Here is a 26,582-nt window from a genome sequence, read left to right on the forward strand (position 1 = left end):
TTAGCTTATCTATTAGGGCCTGTCTAAACACAGAGCTACTTAGAAACAGCTATTATTGAAATGTGACTGTCCACACAAAAACCACTTACAGAGAGCATGTCCGTCACCCCTGCAAGCTCACATTCTTTCAGACATTCAGTAGGTTTCCAGCTGTCATGCCTGCTGTTTTGCTTGTGGTGGCAAGGATCTCAGTGCACTGAGGTGACCTTTTCTCACCATTCATGGTATGGGATGAAACTAGGAATGCTTCATTCCTTTTTTTTTTTTTTTTTGGTGTGCGAATTCAGTTCATTAAAGATCCTTGAAGTCTGTCTATTTTATTATTTGGGAAATAATGTACAATTTTCAGTGCTGCTTAGTATACCTCTGCCATTAAGATCTTCCTGTCCTGTGATTGTTGTTGCGCTTTAGTTCTTTTCAGCCTTCTAGTGAGATGACAGGGTTCACATTGGAGATCTCTACTGCTCCATCTGTTGTGTACTTAATTAATTAAACTACTGACTCTATGATGATTCTGCCTTGCATGAAACATGCAGAAGTAATTTTTCATCTGTTGACCAGTGTTCTGGATGTCTTTATTCTTGAGGTGAGTGACAGTAGGTGATGGAGAGAACAGTATCTAGAAGTACGTCCTGAAACGTCCTCGGGTGCCTTCCTGTCATTCCTGTGCGTGGTTGATTCTTGTATCATTGGACACCACTGTTAGTTCCAGCTGCATCCTCTGTTACCAGACTTCAGGACAGAGGTTGGTTCCCAAAGCAGTCTGGCAGGGGTTTGAGATTGTGGGGGCTAAAATTAAGGTGCACGTTGGCCTTTTGACACCAGTTCTACCTGTTGGTCCTGGATAGTCAGCAGGCAAAGGTAACAAGACAAATGACAATGTTCCATATTTTTTCTTCTCTCCATCATGATTATTGATTTTGGATACAGCCTACATGGTTGTCTGAGCTCTCTTGGGACCCTTTAGGTGCTTCTCTAGCCAACTGGATTGTCAGCACAGGTACTATTACAGCATTAGCATGGCCTTGGCGTCTCAAAACGTCTGTTCTCCTGCTCTTATCATTCCCTAGATTAATATGAATACTCTCTTTAGAAACAGAACCATGTTGGCTAACAATCTGAAGAACAACCACGTGGCCTCTCATGTATGTACATGTTCACCTCTCAACACCAGAAAGACAGAGAATAGTGGATATCATGTAATTCAGAGTCTTTCTGTGATGACCTTTGCCTTTAGTCTTTTCAGTAGCAGCAGTGACCAAAAAAAAATAGGCTAAGTTCCACAGCCATGACCACAAAATGTCTGGCAGTTTGGCAAATAAGATAGACTTGTTGTTCCAGTTTTGCTGATCTGGTTATCAGGGCTTCTTTGCTCACTGAGAATAAGATTTTGAACAGTTTTAGCTTATTTATCTTTCTACTGATGTCATGAAGAAATTTTTTTTAGCCCTAGCAAATTAAAAATGATACCTGGGCTTCATTACAAATGCCCCTTTGATAGAGGCATGCCCTCTCCAGAGTGGATACTCATCACCCTGGCCACAGTCATTGATTCTGCTGAAAGACATGAAATCTTTAGTGAAAGACTTAACTTGTTATGACACTTCTCTTCAACCAGAGGACAGACAAGGTCCTGCATGTGATGAAGGATTTAGGGGGTTTCCTTGCTGTAGCTGGGTATTTTATCTTCAGAAGCAAACCTTATCAACAGAGTTCATCAGTCTCTGTTAGGAGGGATTTCTGTGTGTGGATTTTGATTTTCAGTGTGCCTACTTTATATATCTCCATGCAGGCATTGCACAGGAAATACCACGGAGTGGCTGAGATCATTACTTGGTCAGGAGTTGTTTTTATGGTTTATCTCAGATAGTGACTGCATGTCATGGCTGCACTTGATCAGTGGGATGATAAAAACATAGCTCTACCTAAGAAAAAGAGTTTTGTTCCTTTCAAAGGTCCTGAGTTGAATTTTCAGAAATATCCCTAGTAGTCTAAATTTCATTGATGTGATTCTGAACTCCATGGTGGCAGGATTCTATCCCTACTGCAGTACTGGCTATTACTTGGCACTTCGGAATTGTATGACACGCTGATCCATGCCATGCAAACCTTAGAGGTTTGTAAGTTTGGCTCCAGGCTGTGGAGCCAGGTTTCATGTTTCTCATGAAAACAATCTCTCACCTTCTAGAAGATGCCTATTCTCAGCCTGTGCTGAGGTCATCCTCCCTGATGAAAAATTTCTGCCAAAATTTATGCTGAATGCTATTTCAGTTCCCCTCATCCTCTAGATCAGTTGTGATGGACTTGTCAGTGTTGGCTGGGCAGACCACTTTGATGCCTTGACAGCTTAGAGCTGTTGGTAGTTGGAGGACCAGGGACTGCATGCCAATAATCTGAGATTGCTTTCAGAACCTTTTCGTCCTCCTTTCAAGACTGCTGTGCTCAGGTGATGGCTGACATGTCAACTGCCGGGGTGAGGTCTGTGCCTTTTGCAAAGAAGTGATGAGCTTGATGTAAGAAAAAAATCCCCAAACCTTGTTTATCTTTAGAAATTATGGTTAAGCCTGGACTGATCATAATTTGATGATGTCAGACATGGTGTCTGACAACTCTTAAAATACGCCTTTCTATCTCAGAGCTTGAAAGAGGAAACTATGCAGTATTTTACAGACATTTTTATTTATAGAACAGATTGCATATGCATTCACTTGGTGATATTTAAATTTCAAATTGCTATGTAGAAATATAGGAAATAAGAAAGAATATTAAACTGGGCTTGGAAAAATTGACAGCTAGACCAAAAGCGAATGTGTAAATGCCCTTAAGTGTAACCCTTCTGCCAAGCCTATATTGGCAGCAGTAAGACCAGACTCAGTTTCTGAGGTTCTTTACTTAAAGCGTTGTCTTGAATTTCCACCCAAACACCTGGGAAAATGAAATCAAGCTGCATGGGTACTTGGTGAGTTATACTTCCCCACACAGATTTGACTAAATGGCATTTCACTGGAGAAAGGGATGAGAATAACCTATAAACCTATAAACAACTGCTGCTACTCTAGAGCGTGGAATAATTTAAAACCACCTCTTTTTTGAGGGACTTCTGGAGCAACTTGTTCCGGTATGTTAACCCAGCCGTATCCTGTTCTCCTGTTTATGTCTGGCTATGACTTTCTCATTTTTTCCCTGTTTAGGCTGCTGTAGCAAGAGTTCTTGAGAGCTTCAGCTCATTTTTTTAGTTTGAGCTGGTTGCTCGCCATTGCTCCCCTCTGTTTGCCTTTCCTCCTGCCTATTCTCATTGTGCTCCTCCTCTTTTTTTCTCCTGTTCTTCATATTTATGTCACAGGAAACAAGATTATAAGTATTAGAAATAAAATATAGGATAAACAAATGTGAATGCCTGATTTTAAAATAAACAAACCACTTTGACAGTAGTATAAACTTTGAAAGGAGGAGATACATAAAAGTAAAGAAGCTAATTGGAGGAAATTAAAAGGAGTGGTATGTTTGCTGGTAGCATGGAGACTGCTTAAAGATGTCATAGTAGATTCTCAGTGAGTGTATTCGCCTTCTTCCTTAAAATAAATTAAAAAAAAAAAAAAAGAAAAAAAAGCAAGGGTAGTTAAACAGCAAAATAAATACAATTGGGGGAGAAAAAAAAAAGTTTACTGTATAAAAGTGGATGTTGTATCCAACATAGAAAGTTGAAGGGGATGTCAACCCTGATAAATTAAATGGGGGGAGGGGAGGAACATAAGCCCAGAAAAGATTTTGAGGCATAACTTGCTGAACTCATGAAAGCTAATAACTTCTTCAGACAGATTAGAAACAGGAAGCCTGCCAGAACTGAAACATAATTGAGGTATAAAAAGAGACACTCAGGGAAGATTGAGCTGTATCAGAAAATTTTGATCAAGGTTTTCTTTTTAGGAAGGAATATTCCGAGGCTTGATCCTTCCTCTACAGAGAATAAATCTGTGGAATTCTTTCAAAGTGTAATTAGAAATGGTTTATGGTGGGGAGCGATCTGAACTGTAAAATGAGTAGTAATAAATTTCAGGTACCAGATAAGGTTCAAAGAAGCTAAAAGAATTTTAAAATTAAATAGTTGAACTACTAACAGTTGCAATTAAAGGATTTCTTAAATTGTCTTCATTCTCATTTTAATATTACAAATGGCAAATGCATTTCTGCATTTTTTTAAGAGTTCAGAGAGGGATGGAAGTTCTTCTAACTGAGGTGGGTGTGTCTTCAGTGTAGATGTCTGCATCCTAGTCATCCTAATGATCCTGGCCATCCCAGTGATTCTTTTGACAAGATTCATCACTCCCTTTACACATATATGGCTATCTCAGTACTGACTAGGTATCTGCACCTGACCCTAGTCATTGACACTTCTCTTGAAGTATTAAACTGAATTCCATCCTTTGAACCCATCTGGAGTTCAGTAAATTTGGTATCTGTACTGGGTAAATGATTTAATGATAGTAAATAATAGTAGGCATATGGATAATTGTGATCTAATGGGAAGGAGTTGGAACATCTTTGAAGCGTGACTTCTTTCCAAGGAATGATGGAGCATTTAAATGAGTGTGATTTAGTTAATACAATGTTCCTGAACTAAAAAAAAACCCACCTTTTGGTACATTGATTAATTAATGATTAGAAGAGATAGAAAGAAACAGTAAGTGACTGAGATTATGGTGTTGAGGAGAGAGATTATTAGTCATGTGGCTTTTGCTTTTCAAAACAGTTGTAAGCTATTAGGAAACTGGCAAAAATGGCAATATCACAATTTGTTGCTGGGCCAGGGTTATTTAGAAGAGTTTCTAGAGTAGACTTGATTGTGATATTGTTTCTTGAGTGGCAAGTAAGAGATCCTGTGTTGGAAACCTTCTCTTAGAAGGTCTGCTCATGCTGACTGTCACAAGTAATCCCCTGAAGTGTGCATAACGTAGGCACAAACTGCTTTGATCTATAACTTCTCTCCTTTTGCGCTGCAATACTCGATAATATAGACGTAGCCTGTCAGCACTGGGCAATGTTTTGTAGTCATAAGGAACGTTATTCCTGAATACTGTGTTTAAATTAGGACAGCATTTCCCCTAGGATCGTCTATAGTGTGTAAATTAATTTTTAGAAAGGTAAAAGTTCCTGATTTCAAGGGCGGAAAAGAATGAAGCTTTCATCAGACTGAGCAGAGAATATAATGCAAATTAAAACTTGATGTAATACTTCTGAGTTGAAGTGAGGTTTACTTAACTGGCACTAATGAACTGGTTTTAATGCACTGCATTGTATTTTAGTTGACAAAGTACCTGCAAGTTGTTTTTGCCTAACCAATAAATCTTTCAAAAGAGAGTTAGTTTGGTTGGTCTTACAATATTAAAATTAACTGATTTCAGGATGAAGACTGAAATCTTCAATATAATTACCAGGGAGTATTTATAGCAGCATGGTAGGTTCTTAGCCATTAATTGGAAATCTTTTTACAGCTTCAGCATAGTGCCATATCTTATCTGTGTACATATATATTAAAAAAGTGTATGTGTGTATATTAAAAAAAGTAATTGAACAGACTTGTCACCTCGTGTGTTTGATGTATAGCAGTGGCACAATATGGCGTAAGAAGGAATATATTAAAAAAACTTGAATGTAAATGCTTTCTGACATACTGTAATAACAGGCTTCGGAGATTGTACATGAAGCAGGAGGAAGCTTCTTAGAAGCCACTTAACTTTTCTTATTCATCATGGTACCATGAATTTTGCCGCTTTTCATCTAGTTCTGTTTTCTTCAGTTGTGTACTATAAAAATTCAGCGCTGTTATATGCTCTTGTTCCTAGGAATTGTTTATCTGCAACACTTTTTCCTGCTTTTTTATCCCCCCCCCAGTCCCTTTGTTTAGACTGGCGTGTTGATGAGGTACAGACAAAAAATCCAGCCAATACCATATCCAAATTCTTAGGTAAAACAGAAGATCTATCATAACAATAAAATAGTGCATTTCTTTATAACAAAAGTTTCCTATTAATTTGTTTGAAGTCATTCATGAACAAAATGAAGTTTCTGAGCTTTAGCTCAAAATTCCTATGTTTGTGTAGCTACCTCTGATTTTTGAAGAAACCTGATTTGATTAATTGAGGGAAAAGATGAAGTGTTCAAATGAAGACAAGTTGCAAAGTCTTTGTTCCAGAAAAAAAAAGTACTTTGGGGAAGACGTACTTTAATTGGCAATATGAAGACATGAAGAATTTGTGCTGTATTTTTAAGAGCTAATATTTTTGTACTGAAGGAAGCTATTTTAGGAGGTGCTATATTACTAAAATTCAAATAAATTTTATATGACACTTAACAGACTCGATACTGCTCTCTTTAGCCTAAATCCAAATGAAGGCACTGGAATCAAGGCTGCTACTGAAAGTAGCACTTCGTATGTAAAAAGAAATATCCATGTTTAAAAGAGGATCATCCATGTACTTTGGCGAACTCCCCATATGATGTCCATTGAGTATGATCGGATGTGCTAAGAAAAGAAGAGTAAGATCTAGGAGTGATACTGAAGAAATGTTTTTTTCAAAAGGATGGGAAAACTCGACTATATGTTAGTAGAGAGAGCTGATGTTTTCGTTGTAAGTTTTCAGACAGTTGTCTAGTTTTTTAAACAATTAAACTGTCCTTTTCTCAAGCAAGAGTCTCTTCTCTTTGTATCGCTAGTGGAGGCATTGAAACTTTGAATCATGGTAATCCTCTCTGGCCAAATTCCTGTGACTTTGCATAACAGTATATTGGGGAAAATGTCCTACAGAAATTAGTGTGTTGTTCTTGCCATCGTCTGTCTCTGTGCTTCTTCCACCCAAAATACAAAATCAGATGTGTTTAACCATTATGCCATTGTATCTGTAAATTTTCACAAAGCCTACTTTGCTCAGAAGCAGCTTCGCAGCAGTCCGTAACTTTTTTTATTGTTATGGAAGTTATCTCTGCTTAATTTGCTCCACTTTATGTTAAGGTAGGTCTTCTGGTATTTCTTAACATGAAAAAATCATTAATATTGTTCAGTGGTTTACATACTGATTTTGTATGTACAAAATATATTTTTGTAGAATTCCAAGTATACAGACATCTGAAGTTCTCAGATACGGTGGAGAACTAGATACTGAAATTTTAGTGGCACGTTTCTGAACTCTGACTTTCAGCTATGTCAATTTTTCATGAGATTTTATCTAAAAATATTTTTGTGCTAGCTGTGAATTTCAAACTGGCTGTGACTTAATGTGTACACATTTTATATAATTATTAAAAATCTTGTAATAGAAGACCGTGTTGTCTTTAGTCAGTATCTTCCCATTCTCTCTCTCTGTGGTGGTCAACTTAGAAGCAGAAAACATTTTGCTTCTAGCAGACAACTCTTCTATTTTTATTTATGTTGAAAAGATTATCTTCTTCCCCCCTCCTTCCTGCAAAGTTAGTAGTAAAGCTGATAGCTCATCTTTGAAAAAGAAATTATTACACAACAAATAACTGAATCCTTTTGCTCTCATTCTCTTCTTTGTGTGAATGGAGCCACTTTCTTTGATATTGTTCATGAGAATATGTTCATGAAAGTGAGTCTAGCAAATCTCTGGGTAGCATAGATCAATTATTTTCTTGTTGTTCATGCTCTTTTCTGTGTCAAACTGTGAATTTTATTAGTTTTAGTCTCCACTGCATTTATTTAGAGATTTATTTTGCTTGATTTCCTCAAAGAAACAGGATTCATATAATATGCTGTCTGCTGGTGCCTTTCTGGTTTTCCCCGTAATAATAGCTTTTGAGTCTATTGACAAAACATGGTGTGGAGAACAGATCAGAGATGTTAATTTTGTTCCAGTTTTCGTGACAGTTGTTTATACATAGAAAAGGCAGATGCTAACAGTGCCCTGAAGAGGCAAAGGAAAAAAGACCATTAGTTCTCACTTGCTTTGGTCATTTTGTCATCCAGTTAGCCAGTCAGCTTGCATGTGCTTCCTGTTTAACTGATGACCTAATGAATATAGGTAGGAGTCTGAAATGTAGCTGTTCAGGGCAGTATAAAACCATAGGTAAGTGCTGAGATTTATTGCAGTAGAGAATATTGGAATGAGACCCCAGCATTCCTTGCGTTGTTTTCAAAGCAACTTGTTCAAATATCAGATCTCTGAGCAGTTTGAAGTCATGTTTACTTGTTCCATGTATGTCCTGGTTTCAGCTGGGACAGAGTTAATTTTCTTCTTAGTAGCTGTTACAGTGCTGTGTTTTGGATTTAGTGTGAGAATGATGTTGATAACACTCTGATGTTTTAGTTGTTGCTAAGTAGCACTTATCTTCAGCCAAGGACTTTCCAGTTTCCCGTGCTCTGCCAGTAAGCAGGTGTGCAAGAAGCTGGGAGGCAGCAGAGCCGGGGCAGCTGACTTGAACTAGCCAAAGGGGTATTCCATACCATGGAACGTCATGCCCAGTATATAAACAGGGGGGAGTTGGCCGGGCGGCGCGGATCGCGGCTCGGGAACTAACTGGGCATCGGTCAACGAGTGGTGAGCAATTGCATTGTGCACCACTTGCTTTGTATAGTTTAATTCTTTTAGTATTGCTATTGTCATATTATTATTATTATCATTATCATTGTTTTTCATTCCTTTCTGTCCTATTAAACTGTCTTTATCTCAACTCACGAGTTTTTTTTCCTGATTCTCTCCCCCATCCCAGGGGTGGGGGGGCAGTGAGCGAGCGGCTGCGTGGTGCTTAGCTGCTGGCTGGGGTTAAACCACGACAATGTATTTTTCAGAAAAATATTAGAGATGCTGTTTGTTTACTAAAACTGTAGAAAATGCTGTCGTCTAATACCTATCAGACTTAATGTAATGGAAAAACAGGTGATGCTTGCCTGCAAATTAGAGGAGACCTGCTCTGTTCTGCTGAATTAAACAACCGAAATACTGAATTAGTGGATTGATCATGCAAGTCTTGCTGAGGCACTTCGCTTGCAACATTAGCTTGCTTGTGGTAGTGAAGAGTGATGTACTGAGTATACAAATAGGATGCTTACTGTCCATCTGCATCTATCTGAAACTAGAGTTGAGGGACTACCTGAAAGGTCGTGAAGACATTTGCGTACATGCTATGATCTGGTGATTAACTTCAAGGTAAAAAGTTTGTAGCAGTTACTGTCTATGCATACTCAATTTCTACTTGAGCTTTTGTGAGGGTCTTAACGTATTTTGTGGCCTTTTTGAAATTCTTTTCTAGTTCTAAGTTCTAAAGAACCTAGCTGTAATCTAGTTTTAAAGAATACACTGCGTCCCGATGGCAGGGTGATGCTGAAGATCTCCCTGGCAGCAGACACTGACTTTTTTTCCTTCTCTAGTTGTAAGAGGGCTCACCAAGCAACTTTTTCTTTTTTGTGAAGGAAATACCTATGTTTCTGGGTGCAGAAACTACTGTTTCTCTTGCTTTTTCTGCTGTCAGGCTGACTTTTCTGTCTTGTCACATGTTACTAGTAATTTATCAAGGATATGTTTGACTCTGTTCCTGAGAGAGTTGAATAGGCCAGCTGGCTGCCGCTTCTCAGGGGCTGACTGCTGCTGGAGATCTCCTCGGACTTCTCCTTTGTGAACATTATTTGCTGTTCTCAAGGGGGAAGGAAAAGCTCAGCCAGCACAAAGAACCCTGGGTACTAGTTTCTGTTAAAACTTTGATTCTGGGCTTATCACCAGGGGAAAATTGAAATCAGAAGGCTTTTAGCTATTTGTTTCCCAACTTCCTTTTTCAATATCTTAGCAAGTTGCATAAGGAAACAGAAAGTTGTTTGTCTTCCAGTGTAATTGGCAGGTCAGACATAAACTGTTCCCTTTCTTCATTCTACCCTGCTGTAGGTTGTTCTGCAAGGGACACAATGACTTGATCAAAACAAGATCAACCAATTGTTTGCCAGAGAATAAATGTTGTTTTTTTAATATTTGACTTAGTTTTTTAATGGGTAGTGGCTGAGACCAAGTACAGATATTTTAAATTTCTTCAAATATTAAAGAGCTAAAACATACAGTTATAGCAATTGTGTTCTTCTAATTTTCTCCATTATCTGCCAAAGCATGAAATGCTGTTCGTGTGATACTGTTAAATCACAGTTACTGAAGTGCTTAAAAATGTTGGTCTATAACTGACCTTCTTTCCTGTCCTGGTCTGATTTTTCAGTGGCTCCATTATTGTGAAATACCGCTTCACATTATTGTGAAACTAGCAGAAAGACTTTTCTTTTTCACGTTTAGTAGCTTTCAGTCACAAATGGTTTCTAACTGTGCAACTGAAGCTTTCAGATTTTTGTGTTCTCAGAAGAAGGTTCGAAGCAGCTTTGGGACAAAACCAATGTTTATTTTGTTGACATAAAGTAGTTAAGCAAAAAAATCATGAAGAATACTGGTGGACGTGCAAAATTTTCAGTTGTCAGAAGTAGCCAAAAAAGGGCTGCTTTTCAAGGGGCAATGAAAAAAATTTGGTATGAAATGGGGAAATTGTACTATGAGGTTATACTTAACAAACTGAAAAGTATGTGCTCGAGTGGCAATACTGACTATGGCTTTGTTCAGCTTTATTTGGTTACAGCCGTTCTATGATCCTGATCTTTCAATGAGTCTGGAGAGAAACTGGAGAAAAAAAAATCATGAGCGTAGTTATTCCAGATGAGGAAATAACCCATCATTTCTCACTCAATGAATGAGTCTCTGTAATACCTACACAAGAGTATCCAGTAGTGTTTCCAGCTGCAGTGCAGGCTTTTACAGCTGTTGAGGTGAATTCACAGGTCAAAGGATCAAGTGGTGGTTGCTTTCTTGCTGATATATACAAGCATGAAGACACTAGGTGGGTAATGACCTCCAAGAGTAGCTGTTTTTTATCTCTTCTTTGCAAAGAGAAAGATAAGTACCAGTGATAACTGTTTCAGTCACAGTCAGTCTTCTAAACTGTGGGTCAGGAGACTTAGTAGTCGAATAGATCCTCCCAGGAGGTTCGTGCAGTTTCTGATTGTGTCAAAATACGATGACAGCCAGGCAGATGCTAGGAGAATTCAGAGCTGTTTGAAACTAGCTGTCTTGTAGCAGGTTTTTGGCAACTATTAGGCTTTGCAAATTTGACTAAGTAGAGAAGTTTGTCTCATTCATTCATACCACAGAGGTCAGGTAGCAGAGGTGCTCAGTCAAGGGAGAAAGGCTCCAACATTTGCTTTCAGAAGTACCTCTCAGGCAAGATCATGCATCTCTTGCTCTTTTGCATCATGAATGCGTCTTGGTATGTCCTATTGATGTAGATTCCTTTAGCATCTCAGCTGAGATGCAGTGCTAAGTAAAAAGTAATAGAGCTGCTGGCTTGGCAGCAGCATGTTTTAAACTGCATTTCATACAATATCAGCATAGAAAAACATCTTGGTTTAGCCTTGTCTTTGCGGAAAGCATGCTGAGCTTCTACTGTGAAATAAAAATGCGACTCTAAAATCTATAAACAAATTCTTTTTGCAAGGGGCAGCATGCTTTCTTTGAATACAATAATTGACAGTGTTTCACAGTAGGAAATGAAAGCCAGTTCTTCAGAATGACAGACCTCCGGTTTCAAGCAGAATTAAGCGCATACTGTAGTGTTGTCTTCATCATTCTTGGTAGCTGTGATGCTTTCCATCTCAGTGAATTCTACTTGTACTATGTGCCCTTGCTCACGTAACATGGCAAATAACAACCTGAATGCTGTAGCCTGAAATTTTAATGAAAGTACTCAGTCTTGAGCCACTACAATCCTGGCTGTGCTACGCTGATCTGAGTGTATGTGTATGCCTCATAATATATTTTTGGGAACATTTTCTACACGCAGTTAAAATGTGGTGAGTGGCTCAAGAGACAGTGCAGTGAAACACAGACACAAGCAAGGCAATTTGTCAGTTATGTGGCATTAATTTCATAGTGAAGGCAATTACAGTCAATGTTTATTTGCTTTGAAAGAGTATGTACTCATGGCATTAGTAGCTTACAAACTAAGCTGGATTGATGCAGGCAGCACAAACATCAGTGGATGTTTGTGCCTTTCACGGCCCAAGATGGTGTTTTGGGCAGTGGCATGGTTTACAGGATATGTTTCTCTCACATTTTTCTCACTCCTTCCTCTCACAGCTGCTACGCAGCATTTTTTACCCTTTCTTAAATATGTTATCATATAAATATGTTATCATAGAGGTGCCACCAGTATAGCTGATGGGCTCGGCTTTGGGCAGCGGTGGGTCCATTTTGGAGTTGGCTGGAACTGGCTCTCTCCGACATGGAGCTACTCCTGGTCTCTTCTCCCAAAGGCCACCCCTACAGCACCCCTCGCTACCAAAACTTTGCTGCATAAACACAATACACTTGTCTAAGCAGTTTTTTTGGAAAGCAGTATTTGCTATCACCCTTCCCTTTTTTATTTTGTTTTATCATTGAGTATTTTGATCTCTGAAGTATTTTCTAGAAACAGTTTAGTTATGGAATAGTTATTTTTATTGGTAGCACATATATGGAGGAATGTTGACTGTGCTTTAAAACAATATAGGTCTAAGACTTGTCAGCTATCTCATTCTCCCCTCTAAACACACACTCTTAGGCTTATTCTGTTTGCAGACTCCTATTTCATCAGAGAAATATAATTTTGCGTTCAGGCTATATATTTCCAAATAGACATTTTTTTTCTGGAGACACAATTGTATACATTGTTGAAAATAATTGTTGGATAAAATTCATAAGCATTTATTGTATGTCATTGAAGATAACCCAAATAACATATGTTTGTTTGAATGTTCTTGTATTTTTAAGCAAAACCAAAGAAAAATTTTCTTACCAGTTGTTATGATTTAGTAGCATAATATAGTACAATTATTTTAAGAATTAGGTAGTTCTAATACAAGGTAACATCAAAAGTAATTTATTTCTCTTCTTTGCCTTTGGTATTGTTTCAGCTAGTGTTTCAGAGCAGGGCTTGTTCACATAACAATGCTATTATTAATAACCTTAACATGCTTGAGGCCAATTGTGTTGGATATGTAGATTTACTAGATAAATTGTAGAAATCTTTATTTTAACAATGAAAAAATTAACAAAAAGTAAGTATAGACTGACACTTTAAAAATTCTGAAAAGTCCAGAAAACTGTCTTGCTTAAGGTCACTTAATTATATTTGATCCTTCCATTAAGGCTTCTGGAGCATAACTCTAAGCATTGTATGCAAAAATTAGTTGGCATTCCATTAGAGTTATTTTGTATAAATGTAAAAAACTGTCCTGGTTTTGGCTGGGACAGAGTTAACTCTCTTCTTAGTAGCTGGTACAGTGCTGTGTTTTGGATTTAGTGTGAGAATGATGTTGATAACACTCTGATGTTTTAGTCGTTGCTAAGTAGCGCTTATCTTAAGCCAAGGACTTTTCAGTTTCCCATGCTCTGCCAGCAAGCAGGTGTGCAAGAAGCTGGGAGGGAGCAGAGCCGGGGCAGCTGACCTGAACTAGCCAAAGGGGTATTCCATATCATGGAACAGCATGTCCAGTGGTTAGCTCAGTTTGTTAGAGCGTGGTGCTATTAACGCAAAAAGGTCGCGGGTTCGATCCCCAAATTTCCAGTATATAAACTGGGGGGAGTTGGCCAGGAGGTGTGGATCGCGGCTCTGGCATTGGTCAGCGGGTGGTGAGCAATTGCATTGTGCATCACTGGGTTCCCCCCCCCCCTTTTTTTTTTTGTTATATTCCTTTTCATTACTATTAGTAGTAGTAGTAGTATTTTATTTCATTATTATTATTGTTAATTTTATATTTTACTTTAGTTATTAAACTGTTCTTATCTCAACCCACGAGTTCTGCCTTCTTTCCCGATTCTCCTCCCCATCCCACTGGGAGCAGGGGGAGGGGGACGGGGAGCGAGGGAGCGTCTGTGTAGTGCTTGGCTTCTGACTGGGGTTAAACCACGACAAAAACCCCAAGAAAAACTTTAGGTTATAACTTCATCTTAAACTCTTAAAAAAAATTTCAAATTTACATGTAACAAATTTTATTTTAAACAAATTTATTTTCTAGAAAAGAAAGATGTAACACAGAGCTTGGAAAGCTACACAGCAAAATGCCCTGGTACAATGGAATTCATCACTCTTCCAGATGGTTTGAAGTTACCTCCTGTTCCGTTCACCAAATTGCCTATTGTGAGGTAAGACTCCAAAATGCAATCTTTAACTTTTCCACAGTACCTGTCAAATTTTAAAGGATACTGGAAGGATGAAGTCTTCTCAGTTTACGTAAGTTGTTCACAATAACATGGAAAAATGTCAAAATGTCAAATTGTTTTGAGAAGTTCTTAGGCAAAAATAGAGCCTTTGAGCAGAAAATACTTTCTGTGGCCTTTAGTTTCAGAAGGAGAGAGGTTTGTTGTTTTTTTTTTTTAAACTGTCATTCAAAAGTTTCTGGTACAATCGAAGAAAAGTATTTTGTAATTGCCGCTGAGATTTAAGTTAGATACCTGATCATACTGAAGGTCCACAAGTTGGATGCTGTCTCCATCCATGGAGCCTGGAACTCAGCTGGAACTGATGCCTTTTGTAGCTGTTCCCTTCCAGATGCTGCATTTTCAAGCTGGCGCCTTCACTGGCCTATTCTAAATCTATGTTCCTTTTTGTGCCTGGGTGCCAAGGCACATCATGCAGTCCGTCCAATGAATAATACCTTGTTTAGATTAAAGCCTAGCATGAAGTATTAGAGAGCGTCAGAGAGAGAGAGAGAAAACGGGCACTGGGCATCAATAATAAAAGAAAAGGCTAAAAGAAAATCTTTGTCAAGAAGTGGCTTTTTGAAGGAAAGATAATTGCTATTCAGCAAAAATATGGTAGAAGTTATTGAAAGGAGTTCTCATAGAGATTTGAGTTCTCAGTGGGATGTCATCAAACATTTCATGAAGCAAAAGTTCTGGTATCACAGAGAGATAATAAAGTGTATAACCAAAGAGTGAAAATTATATTTTTTTCAGATTACTTTTAGTCTCTAAAATGAAAATGAATGTTTTACTCTATGACCATTTTTCATGATACAATTAGTTTTACTGTGTTCTCTCTGACTTCATTTTTTTTTTTTTTTCCACATTTACTGAAGAAAGAGACCTTGTCTAACTATTTGTAGTGCATTTAACATGATAGGTCTGTTGGCACTAACAATTTGTTGTGTGGGAGGTGCTTGCTTAAGGTGCAGGTTTGACTGGAGCGTATGGTTGTATGTGGTCAGATGGAATTGTATGCAGAATCAGAATGGTCGCACAGTTTCCAGTGGTGTCCTGGAAACTGTTTTTTCTCCCGGTTGGACCACCTGGGTCACCCCACTTTTAATGTGCACTCCCGGGGGAAAAATGCGTCTTCCCTGAGATCTTCCAGCATTGTCCCTTCAGTGGATTCAGTTAGCACTGACAAATCGTCTAGGGGGATTCTGCAGATACCTGCTTTGTGTTGCCTGTTTGGTGGTGCAGTCCATACTTCGGAGTTGCAGCTGGTATCAGCTTCTTTGCTGGAAAACACGCAATGAGGACATGTGATCACAAAACCTTAACTGTTAGAACCAAAGCTACATATTACAGTGGGAAAGCTATTTGAGTAATTTATTATCAACTGACCTTGGGGTTGATTTAGTTTCACAAAAAAATCTATGTATAGAGCTAAACTAGTCATATTTGACTATCCTAGATCATATTTGCAGTCAAGACACATAGGTAGTCACTTCCAGGTTTTTCTAACCTAATTTAGATACCTGCTTTAGGATGAGTTGAATTACGGGAGTATGTGGACTGTATTGACCCATTTTCCATTGACCTTAAAGACGTCCAGTGACAAGTTCAGGTAACTGTGTGTTAGATGAGTTCTCTGGTCAGTACATTCTGAAGGCAGGTTCCCAGCTAAATACATGAAGGAGGCCTGTATTTCTTCTCCTGAAAGTTTTTAGACAACAAACTTAGTGCAAATTTTAACCTAGGCTTTTTTTAGAAAGAAAAATTAAATAGTATTAAAAAAATTGAAGTTAATTAAGCAAACTTGTATAGTCCTTTCTAGTACTTGAGTTGTGTGATTGTAGAGAGAAGTTGGAGTAAAAGCTTCCATAAAAACGTTTTTAAGGCAAAATACTTTCTTTTGAGAGCAAGAGTGCTGTCAGCCACTTAGTGCCTCTTGCAGATCTCTGTTCTAGGAACAATCTCAGTATTACACAGTATAAAACTAAAACTACCTTCCTTAATCTGACTGTGTATGGTATCTGTCTGCCTTGGCTGTCAAATAGGTGCAGAAATGCGATGCTAAAGTTCCCTTGAGTCTTAACTTTTAACTTGTGCTAAAAAAGCAGCATTGCGTTTAGCTGTGAAGTGTTAAATCCTGAATTAGTCTCAGGTTTTTGCTTTTTGCTTAACTTTTAAACCATGGAGGGGGTGGATTGTACTGGATATATTCCATAGCGCTTTCTTGTTCTTCTCCATGCTGAATATTGAAGAAAATGCAAGTCTGGAAGATATGGGAAATGCCGATTGAATCCTTTTTTATAGGAGTCATGCATATAGAGGCCAGTCAAAACTTTGGCAACAGATTACCAAAACTTCAATGGGAAAGGCTCTGCCTCACTTAAAATGTTTTGTATGCTGAGAGAAGGGGACAAGCACATCATATTTACTTGTTATTGCTAGGGCTAGCTTTGAGAAATTGCTCACCATCCAGGTGCTTCATTTACAGTATCAGCTTGTGCTGACCTGGCTGCGCTTGGAGTGTTGAAAATAGTTGCTGCTGTTTGGCCATGGGGTGAGGAACCCAACATCAACATTATTTAACAGCTGAGAATTGCTGTTTGTGCTCCTCTCCCCCTTCCCTCTTCTCGTCTTTTGAAAGTTCTAGAAAAGCCATAGTGATAAAAATCTGTAATACAACAAAATATTAGTTGCGTCTAAATAGAAAGCCTCCAGTTACATCTACACAGCAGACCTAGTGTATTGTAGAGCTGTCCAGCTAGTTGGAAAATAGCTGTGCTGCAGGACTGCAGAGCTCTTTGAGGTAAATCATGTTAATTTTTGAGACATAAATGTGTGGAAATGTGGTTTTGATCAATGTTGAATAACCTAAGCTTATGATTCAATCCATACTAGAGCCCTCTAGAAACATACACGTTTACTGATGAAGATGACTTCTATTCACTGTTGGCATTTCATGGTCCAATAGTTTTTAATCCATTTAATGTGAGGTGCTTATTTTGGATGCAGATTTCTTAATCAAAATACTGTCGAACATTGAAATGCCACAGTGAAATTGGTACATAGTAGCACTGTTACCTTTTTCTCCCCCATACCTGTAAAGCAATAGAAGAGATTTGGCTTGGCAAAATCTTTATATTCCATTACTCATGTTAACTAGTATTTAATGTCTAGCTGTCCTTTATTTAAGTATGGTATTCTTTATAGTCTTTTTTGTGTGTGTATCATGTCTTTTAACTAGATGCTTGGTGTATTATTGACGTGCTTTAAAGATTATCATATTTTTATATATTTTCTTTTAGCCTTTTGGAATTTGGGGATTTTTTTTTTTTTTTTTTGACGTTTCAAACACTGTAGTGCAATCTGGAAAGCTCCTTGATGAATTTTTATTTCTTTTGATGAAGCTTCAGAAATTAAAAGCATGTTGGATTGGAAAGGATTCCATTATAGCATACTATAAAATCATCATCTAGTATTTTTTGTAATACAAAATAGAAGAATTTATTGTCTTTCTATTCTAATAGAAGCACTATTCCCATTTTCATAACTTACCTGTGTTAAAACTGATTTTCTTACTAATATACTTAACAGAAGAAAGAATTTTCTTCCTTTTCACCACTGATGTCTTTTAGTTGTCCTTATATACTTTTCTTACTACTTTAAATTTACTTGGTGCCGTTTTTTTCCTTCCCTCTGTTTACTTAGCAGGGTGGATTTTTTGTAAATTTTTTTCATTTCATTTTCATTTCATTTCCCCTCTAAGCAAGGTTGTTTTTAATTAACACAACTTTTTCCAAATACAAGATTTTGATCATCTGGGTAGCTAGTGAAATTATTTTGTAATTCCTAATTGTCACTTATTGGAATTCAGTTGGGCTGGGCCAGAGGCTAGAAAATGTACGTTACTGAAGCTTTTCACACAAAGGAATTAATGTTCTATGTATAACCTGTGAGGGTATAGCTGTCTAATATGTGGTTGAAGAACATTCCTTCCACTGTCATGCATTAAGATAAAAAAGGTTATCCACCAGTATTTATATAAGAATGATGGATAAGCCAAAGCACTTCTTTCTATATATATAAAATAAAATTCCTTTTTATTAGCACTTTATCAAATGTAACGTTTCCTCAAAAAAGTATAATTTACATGTTTTGCTTTAAGTTGCATTCTAATTTGTAACAAAATTCTATCAGAAGAGGTTTCAAAATATGAAATATTCAGCAATCTGTCATAGTTTCTCTTTATTCCTCAGGCTCATTGTCTGTTATTTTGCATTTGATTGCGATGCTGACACTAAGTGTCACCAACAGATGATATATGGATGTGATTTATTTCTTGTTCCAAAATACTTTTAGTGTTATCTAGTAACTTCTTATCAGGTGTTTTATATCACAGAGATAACATGTCTGTGTAGTGTTACTCTTACAGCTTCATTATTTTTCAGCAGTAGCACGTTATCTTGAATGATTTGGGTAATTTTTAAAACAAATTGTTTTCTTGTATGTATGTACTTTTTATTAGTGGGATATTGATACAACTGTTCTTTAACGTGCTGAGGACTTATTTTCATGTTCTCAGTAATAGTTTATTATTTTGAAATTAAGTATAATTCTGTAACTTTGGCAAGTGAATGACTTCGGTCATATCCTGTAAATGATGCAAAACTCTTTTAACATGTAAAGCGTACTTAACTGCTTTCCAAAGTGAAGACACTTGATTTTAAGTTGTTTGTATGACCTTTACAGCTGAGGAAGGCAGGTTTCTTTTAGTGCTCCAATGCTCTTGTCATACTATTTGAAGAACTTCATAAAACATGACAACTTAATCATGTACTGTAACATAACCTCTTTGGTTTATTATGGCATTAGCAAAGAATTCCAGTGAGATAAGTTTTACTGTGGGAGGTGGATGTAGGAAGGGGGGGAAGAAGGGAGTTGATCTTCAAACAAGTTGGGGTTTTCTAGCATTCTTGCACTTGGCCTCTTAATTGCTTTTAGAAGTCCCCTAGGGACTCTAGGGGAGTTAGACTCTGTTGTTGTTCGTCTTGGCACATATCTTTAAGTATCTTTTAAAAGTTTACTGCTGGGAAGTTTTGCAAGCATTTTATTTCATTCTTGCTTGTCTACCTCAGTGTGGTGGAATGCCTCTAGCAATTAGCAAAAGTTCTAGTTTTATTCTACAGGAATTTTTTTTAATTGAAAACTAAATTCTAAAAAAGTTAGAAATTTAATCCATGAATGATTATAAACGGGAGATTCCTGTCTCTTGATGACATTCTTAATTAAAAGCACAAATACTTCAAGCTTAATAGACTGTAGCAAAATAGCTACGATACTGAATGTTGCCTTTATTCACCTTTTGTTTTTCCTTTCCTCACGCCTTCCTGACTCTAAGTAACTAGGATTCTTACAGGCTTTTATAATGCTGCTACTTTTACGGAATATCCACTAATTTATTGCTTGTTCTTATGCCCAATATTTAGTCTTTAATTTCCCATCAGCGTTGGAAGGCCAGTGATTTCCCTGCATGGTATTGCAGGGATTTGCATCTAACAGGGATATAGTCTATGTTTGTTTTCTGTCTATGTGTAATTGCTTTCTGGTCCTTCAACAAACCCACTCAAAGTTCTGGGATGTTTCCTTCCTTCCTTCCAGAAAGAACTCTGTGCATTTTAACTGTTTTAAAATTTGTTTTATTCACTTGGAGGAGTTCTTTATTACATTGTCCAATGAAGTTTTGTCTGGCTTCTGGTCTGGGTGTAAGTTAAATATTTCGTTGCTTTCGGCACTGGACTTGTGGGGTATCTGTTCAGTCTGCACTTAACTTGGAAATTAATAGCTGGATTTCAAATCACCAATCTGGCTAGTTTTGGTTTTGGTGATTTCTACAGAAGATGTTTTTCCTTTGGTATTTATATTCTGAGAGCTTTCTGAAACTTTGTCTTTAGTTTCCTTGGGTTGGTGTTACTTTCTTTTGTACTGTAGGTGTTTACTTCATGTTTTCCATTTCAAGTCCTTTCATCAGCTCAGTGTTTAATCTACTCAGTGTGTCAGTATTTATCAGCTCATTTTTAACACAACCATCTATTATAAAATAGAATAAATAAAATATTATAAAATTATTTTTACTCAACAGATCTGTGAAGCTCTTGAACCTCCCGACTAGTCTCCGACCTCACAAAATGAAAAGTCTACTTGGTCAGAATGTGTCAACCAAAAGCCCCTTCATATATTCTCCAATTATTGCACACAGTCGTGGGGAAGAACGAAACAAGAAAATAGGTAAGAATATTTTGCAGTATTTTCTGTTGTTTTTGTTAAATTAGAAAATCTTTCTTGGTCAATGAAAGCAAACCTGAACATTACTTTCCTGTATTGGAAATAATCAGCTTTTTAGCCTGAAGTTCTGAAGGAGCAAAGCTTTGTTTTCCGTGGGACAGTTTCCAATTCAAAAGAGGAATAAGTCTCATAGATGATAAAACTGATTTTCAGAGGAGATAAACTAGTTTTATTTCCTTCTCAAACAAAAGAGAAATCAGGGAAAACTTATTTCTGACACATTCTGTTTGGCAGCAGCCAGCTTAGCCAGTTATCATGTATGGTGCCCTGAGCTAGATGCACTGTTGAGTTTTCCCCTTTTCTGATAAGGGTATCATCATGAGCACGAAGAAATTAGGATGAATGAGCTGCAGTTTCTTGGACAAAAGATGCAAACCCATAGGAAACTGGACTGTGGTAGTTCATCACCCGTAGAATCCCAATGTTAGAACATTGGGATTTTAAAATTGGTTTTCAGTTTATCTCTTTCAGGAGAAAAAAATGCATCTAGTTGATATCCTATTACGATTTAACTTAAACTCAGAATGATTAACTGTCTGATTAATCAGTTTTTCTTAAAGACAGTTCAGCAAAAATCAAAAAAGCCTTACGAACAACGTTTGGAATACTAGTCATTTTCTGCTAGAGGATTATTTCATGTATTATAAAGTTCTTCAGTGCAGTAATTGTGGCATTGGAAATAGATTACAAGTTACAAATGGATTAAGTTACAAATATTGGTAGTCTTTTTTGTTGCTTTTGTGCGTATCACATTCATGATAGTTTTTAACATAAGCATTAGTGTCTGCACAAAAAGGACTTGTGTGACTGGAGTAGAACTGATTGTAAAAACTTGAATAGAGAAATTTGCAGAATGTTGTTTATCTTAATTTGGCTCCTTATGTTACTGTTTTTTATACCATGTAATCACCAAAAAAAAGCAGAAAAACAGTACTTTGAAATGTCATCAGCATTTCTTAGATTTTCTGTATCATGTTTTGAATTGTAAAATACTAAACATTTAGTGGGTCATCGTCAGTAGTGGCTCCAACTAATTCTTCAAATAGGTAGTTCAGGAACAAGTTAGGGCAGAAACTTTTGAGTAGGATAAGTGTGTGCACTCCTCTGCACCTGAACTCCATTTTCTGTCCCCTGCTCCCTGCCCCTTTCAAGCATGAATGCATATGAGAGAGATGGGGAATGCTTTCTGATTCCCATATTCTCTGTTTCTCTTGTTAGTGGTAGTGTATTTGTATCATAGTGTATTGCATTGCTTGCTGGGACTCCTCCTGCTTTGTCTCTCTCCTTTCTTTACCCTTCCAACAGTCCTCTTTCATCTACTTTTAAAATTAATTTTCTCCAGCAGTGTAGCAACCACTTGGCTTGTTCGTCTGCATTGTGCCTGGCCTGCAGAGCCAGTACTCACAGAATCTCTTTGTATGGTTTCTTTGTTCTAACATGTGGGGCCGCAGGCTTCTTCCACACAATCTTCTAGGTTAGATGTTGGACTTAACCTGCCTGTGCTGTGGACCTCAGATTATGATTAGGATGATATCCCTCACCTTGAAAAGAACATGCACATTTTCTAATTTGTTTTATGATGATGTGTGTTTTCAATAAATAGTTGAAACATGAGGAATTAGGAGATATGCAGAGGTATGGATTATTATCTGGCAGTTTGGATGGACGTGGCTTAGTGCTACTTTGCTGCAGTACTACTTTGATTTCAAAAGATAAAGGATAAGAAATTAAAAAAAGGATAAGAAGGATAAGAAATTTTAAAAATGTCGATGTGTGGGAACACCTTAAAGTGCTTTCTCATTAAAGAAATATTTCCTTGGAAAATAGTTTATATTATTTCTCTTAATAATTTGTTTAAAAATTGATCACAATTAAATTTTCAACATTTAATCTCTTAGGTATACCTTGTCATGTTTTTTTCATTTAAATAAAACCTTATTGCTAATCTTGTCAAACAGCTGTATTATGCAGTATTCTTGTTCCTTAATGGATACAAAAGGAACCTGCATTTTTTGAAACAGTTCAAGTTAGGATTTGTTCATGTGCTGTGTGTACCGTAGGAGTTTTATATTATACAGGGCAGTTTCTCGTTTTAGGTTTTTATTTAGCCTAAGGAGATGTCTGAACTGCTTGTGATCCTGTAAAGCATTTGTCTTTTGAAGTACATACACAGTGCGTTCACTTTAAAAGCCTCTAATGTTTCATTCAAAGTTTTGCAAACAAAAGAATATACAAAATAAAATCAGATACTTCCTTTGAAAGAAGCTGAGAAATTTAATAAACTTCGAAACTAATGAGAATATTTTAATGACATGTATTTAACTTTAATTAAAACCAACAACAATAACAAATGAATGGTGTTTTTCTTACATGGAAATACGTAATCCATATTTTGGTTAAATTATTTTTACAGCAAAGGAAAACAAGTACTGCTGACAAACCAAAAGGAAACAAAACCCTTTAGGAAGTCTTGAGGAAATGTTTTCAGCTTTCAGCTTGATAAGCTTTTCTGATTGGAAACAATAAATGGGATAATTATATTCTAGCTAAATTGCTTTAATAGTACACTAGTCATAAGAAATAAACCTACTGATTTTTGACATAAAGTGGTTTTTTTGTTTTAAAGTGCTGATAGTCTAAAGCAGCAAGAATGTGTAATATAGTTCCATTAGTAAATCTGGCAACTAATGTCATATCTATATCAGATGACACAAATATACCTCTTTACCTAGGACCATATAACCTGATTTTTACCTATCCTTTCAAAAGCTTTTCTCCCAAGGAAGCAATTCTGTAGCATTGCCCTGGCGTCTTTTACATGGGGTAGCTAGACCTTCTGGAAAGGAAACCAGAGGCAGCTAGTGAGATCTCTAGAAGCGGGAGTGTCTTTCTGGTGGTGGTAGGGACTAGTCATATTTTCCTGTGGGAATGAGAAGACACACCCACCCCCCCAGCCCCCCCCACCCTGGCAAATAAATCATAGAATCATAGAACAGCCCAGGTTGGAGGGGACCTTGAAAGATCCTCTGGCCCAACATTTCATGGGAAAGGGAGCCTAGATAAGATCATGTAGCACCCTGTCCAGTCGCCTCTTGGAAAGCTCCAATGATGTGGACTCCACCATGTCCCTGGGGAGGTTGTTCCAGTGAATGATTGTTCTCACTGTAAAAAATTTTTTTCTTATATTGCAATGAAACCTCTCCCACTGCAACTTGTACCCATTGCCCCTTGCCTTCTCCATGTGGCTCCTTGTGAAAAGAGAGCCTCTGTCCTCTTTGTAGCTGCCTTTTAAGTACTGGAATACTGTGATGAGATCCCCCCTGAGCCTTCTCTTCTCCAGGGAGAAAAGACCTGAATCCTTCAGTCTTTCCTTCCTCATCAGGAAGGTTCTCCAGCCCTTTGATCATCTTTGTGGCACTCCTTTGGATCCTCTCCAGTTTGTCCCTGTCTTTCTTGAACTGTGGGGACCAGAACTGGACACAGTACTCCAGGTGGGGCCTGACAAGGGCTGAGTAGAGCGGGATGATCATGTCTCTGTTTCTGCTGGCAATGCCCCTGTGGATGCAGCCCAGGATCCAATTTGCCTTCGTTGCTGCAGCGGCGCACTGCTGACTCCTGTTCAGCTTGTTATCTGCCAGGACCCCCAGGTCCCTTTCAGCAAGGTTGCTCCCCAGCCATACAGAGGTCCTGGCCTGTACTGGGCTCTTTGGTTATGTCATCCGAGATGCAAGACCTTGCACTTGTCACAGCTTTGGACATTACCCCCCCAAGTTTGTTAGTTTAAAGCAAGATTGGCAAGTCAGCTGATCTGCTAGTGAAGATTCTCCTGCCCCTTCTAGGAAGGTGGATCCTGTCTCTCCCCAATAGGTTGTATTCGTTGAAGGACTTCCCATGATCATTGAAACCAAACCCTAGTGACAACAACAGCCATGAAGCCAAGTATTGATCTGCATGAGGTATTGACCTCTACCTGCACCCTTATGACTAGCAAGACAGAGAAGAAAATCACTTGTGCATCTCTCACTTCCTTTCACTTGTGCCCCCAGGGCTCTGAAGTCCTGCTTGATCTTGCCCAGGTTTTGCTTTACCATGTCATTGGTGCCCACAGGGAAAAGAAGTAGGGGACAGTAGTCTGTGCTTTTAACCAGCTGTGGCAGTCGTCTCCCTCTGACATCCCAGATCTTGGCTCCCGGCAAGCAGCAAACCTCCCTTGACTGCACACCAGGCCGGCACATGGGTGCCTCAGTGCCTTTCAGCAGGGAGTCACCCACTACTACCACTCGCCATGTCCTTTTGCAGCTTTTACTATGTGCTGCTGGTGCAGCTTTTCCCCGTGAATCTTGCTCATGGTTTCTGTCCTCTGCCAAGGCTTCCTATCTGTTGCTGGTTGGTACATAAAAGGAAGGGGAGTGTAGTGGTATCCTGTTCCTGTGGGTCATAAGAGACCATGGCGCCTCCTGCTCCAAGGTGCTATCAGTTTGCTGTTGAAGCTCTTTGTCCGGTAGTCTCTGGAGGTCAGTGCCGTAGGGCCCTAGTATTTCTTCTTGATAAGTCTCAAATAATATTCTATTTCTTGTTCATCCTCCCTAATACAGCATAACCTGCTAACTTCCTCCTGCAGCTCCTCCACCCACTGCCTGAGTGACCCCACCAGAGCACACCTTGCCCAGGTGCAGCTTCCACCCTCCTCCACCCAGGAGGCAGGGGTGCAGTCTTTGCAGCCCTCCACCTGGAGAGCAGCTGCCCTGAGAGCAAGCTCTGGGTGGCTGCCTCCACTCATCCCAGGCTTGCCTGGCAAGGTAGCTGGTACCTGTTTGCTGCAGAGCACAGCCCTTGCCTGGTCTCTACCACCATGCTTCCGCCGACCTCAAAGCACACCCTAATCAGCCCTTCTAATTCCCTGGAGACCTCAAGGTGCTGGGTAGGCTTGCGCAGCCACCAGCTAGCTGCGGTGATAGTCGGGGCAGCAGCCTAAGCCTGAGGAGAAGCAGAGCAAGCAGCGGCAGAGTGCGCAGCCCTTCCCGCGCGAACTGCTGGCACCGCTCCCCTCAGTCGCCGCTCCTGTTTGCACGCCCTGTTCGCGGCGCTGCTGGTGGCTGGCGCTGCGCAGGGGCCGGTTAGATGCGGCTTCCCGCGCTTTTACCCGGCCGCGGGGACAGCCGGCACGGCCGAGCTCTCGCCCGCCGCTCTCCTGTGGTGAGACCTGCCGCCCTGCCGGCCGGTGCCTCCCCACACACAGCCCAAGGGTGCGGTGGGCCCAGAAACCCCTCAGACACCCGGCGGGGACCTCGCAAGCCTCGCAGTCCTTTCAGCACGCGGCAGCGCGCTGCCGCTTGCTTGCTTGCCTGCGCTGCCGCTTGCTTGCTTGCCTGCGCTGCCGCTTGCTTGCTTGCCTGCGCTGCCGCTTGCTTGCTTGCCTGCGCTGCCGCTTGCTTGCTTGCCTGCGCTGCCGCTTGCTTGCCTGCGCTGCCAGCGTCGACTTCCCGCGGTTCCAGTACTATTGTAAGGAGGTAGTTCAGGGAGTATTCTACACTGAGGGAGGGATCATATGTGTAAAAATTAAGAAAGGAGCCTAGAATCCTTCCCTTTTGGAAGGAAAGACAGATTAAAGCATCAGACAAATCAATGGTTTGTGTTTGTTTAGAGTAATACTTAGATGAAATCAAGAGTTTGCAACATGTTTTTCTGGTCACTGACTTTTTCAGAATCAATTTTTACGTGGTTGCATTAAAAGCATTTTCAGAAAAGATGTTCCAATCTTGTGGTAGTTCTTATAATGTGGAAATTAATTTAGAAGGACTGAAGTGCTTACTTTAATATAGTGTGTATGTTGATATAGTTAACCATAATGGGGCTTCAGTGCTTAGATACCTTTGAAGCTCTCTGCACAATACCTTTTCAGAGGAGCAACTGATTCTTTTGGGGACTGCAGAATGTATAAGACATTGTGGACACTAATAAGCAATTAAA

The 26,582-nt window shown here is 38.9% G+C and overlaps 1 protein-coding gene across 5 annotated transcripts in view; it reads left to right on the forward strand.

Moving 5' to 3' along the window:
- Window positions 1-26,582, forward strand: part of TRAPPC9 (trafficking protein particle complex subunit 9) — a 520,942-nt gene that overhangs the window by 36,851 nt on the left and 457,509 nt on the right. For all 5 annotated transcript variants that reach the window (XM_050890669.1, XM_050890668.1, XM_050890671.1 and 2 more), the window contains 2 exons: window positions 14,090-14,216; window positions 20,410-20,555. In XM_050890669.1, the coding sequence (XP_050746626.1) occupies window positions 14,090-14,216; window positions 20,410-20,555 (273 nt within the window). The remainder of the gene's footprint in view (window positions 1-14,089; window positions 14,217-20,409; window positions 20,556-26,582) is intronic.

This window comes from Gymnogyps californianus, chromosome 2, assembly GCF_018139145.2.
Source record: "Gymnogyps californianus isolate 813 chromosome 2, ASM1813914v2, whole genome shotgun sequence".
NCBI classification, from domain to species: Eukaryota; Metazoa; Chordata; class Aves; order Accipitriformes; family Cathartidae; genus Gymnogyps; species Gymnogyps californianus.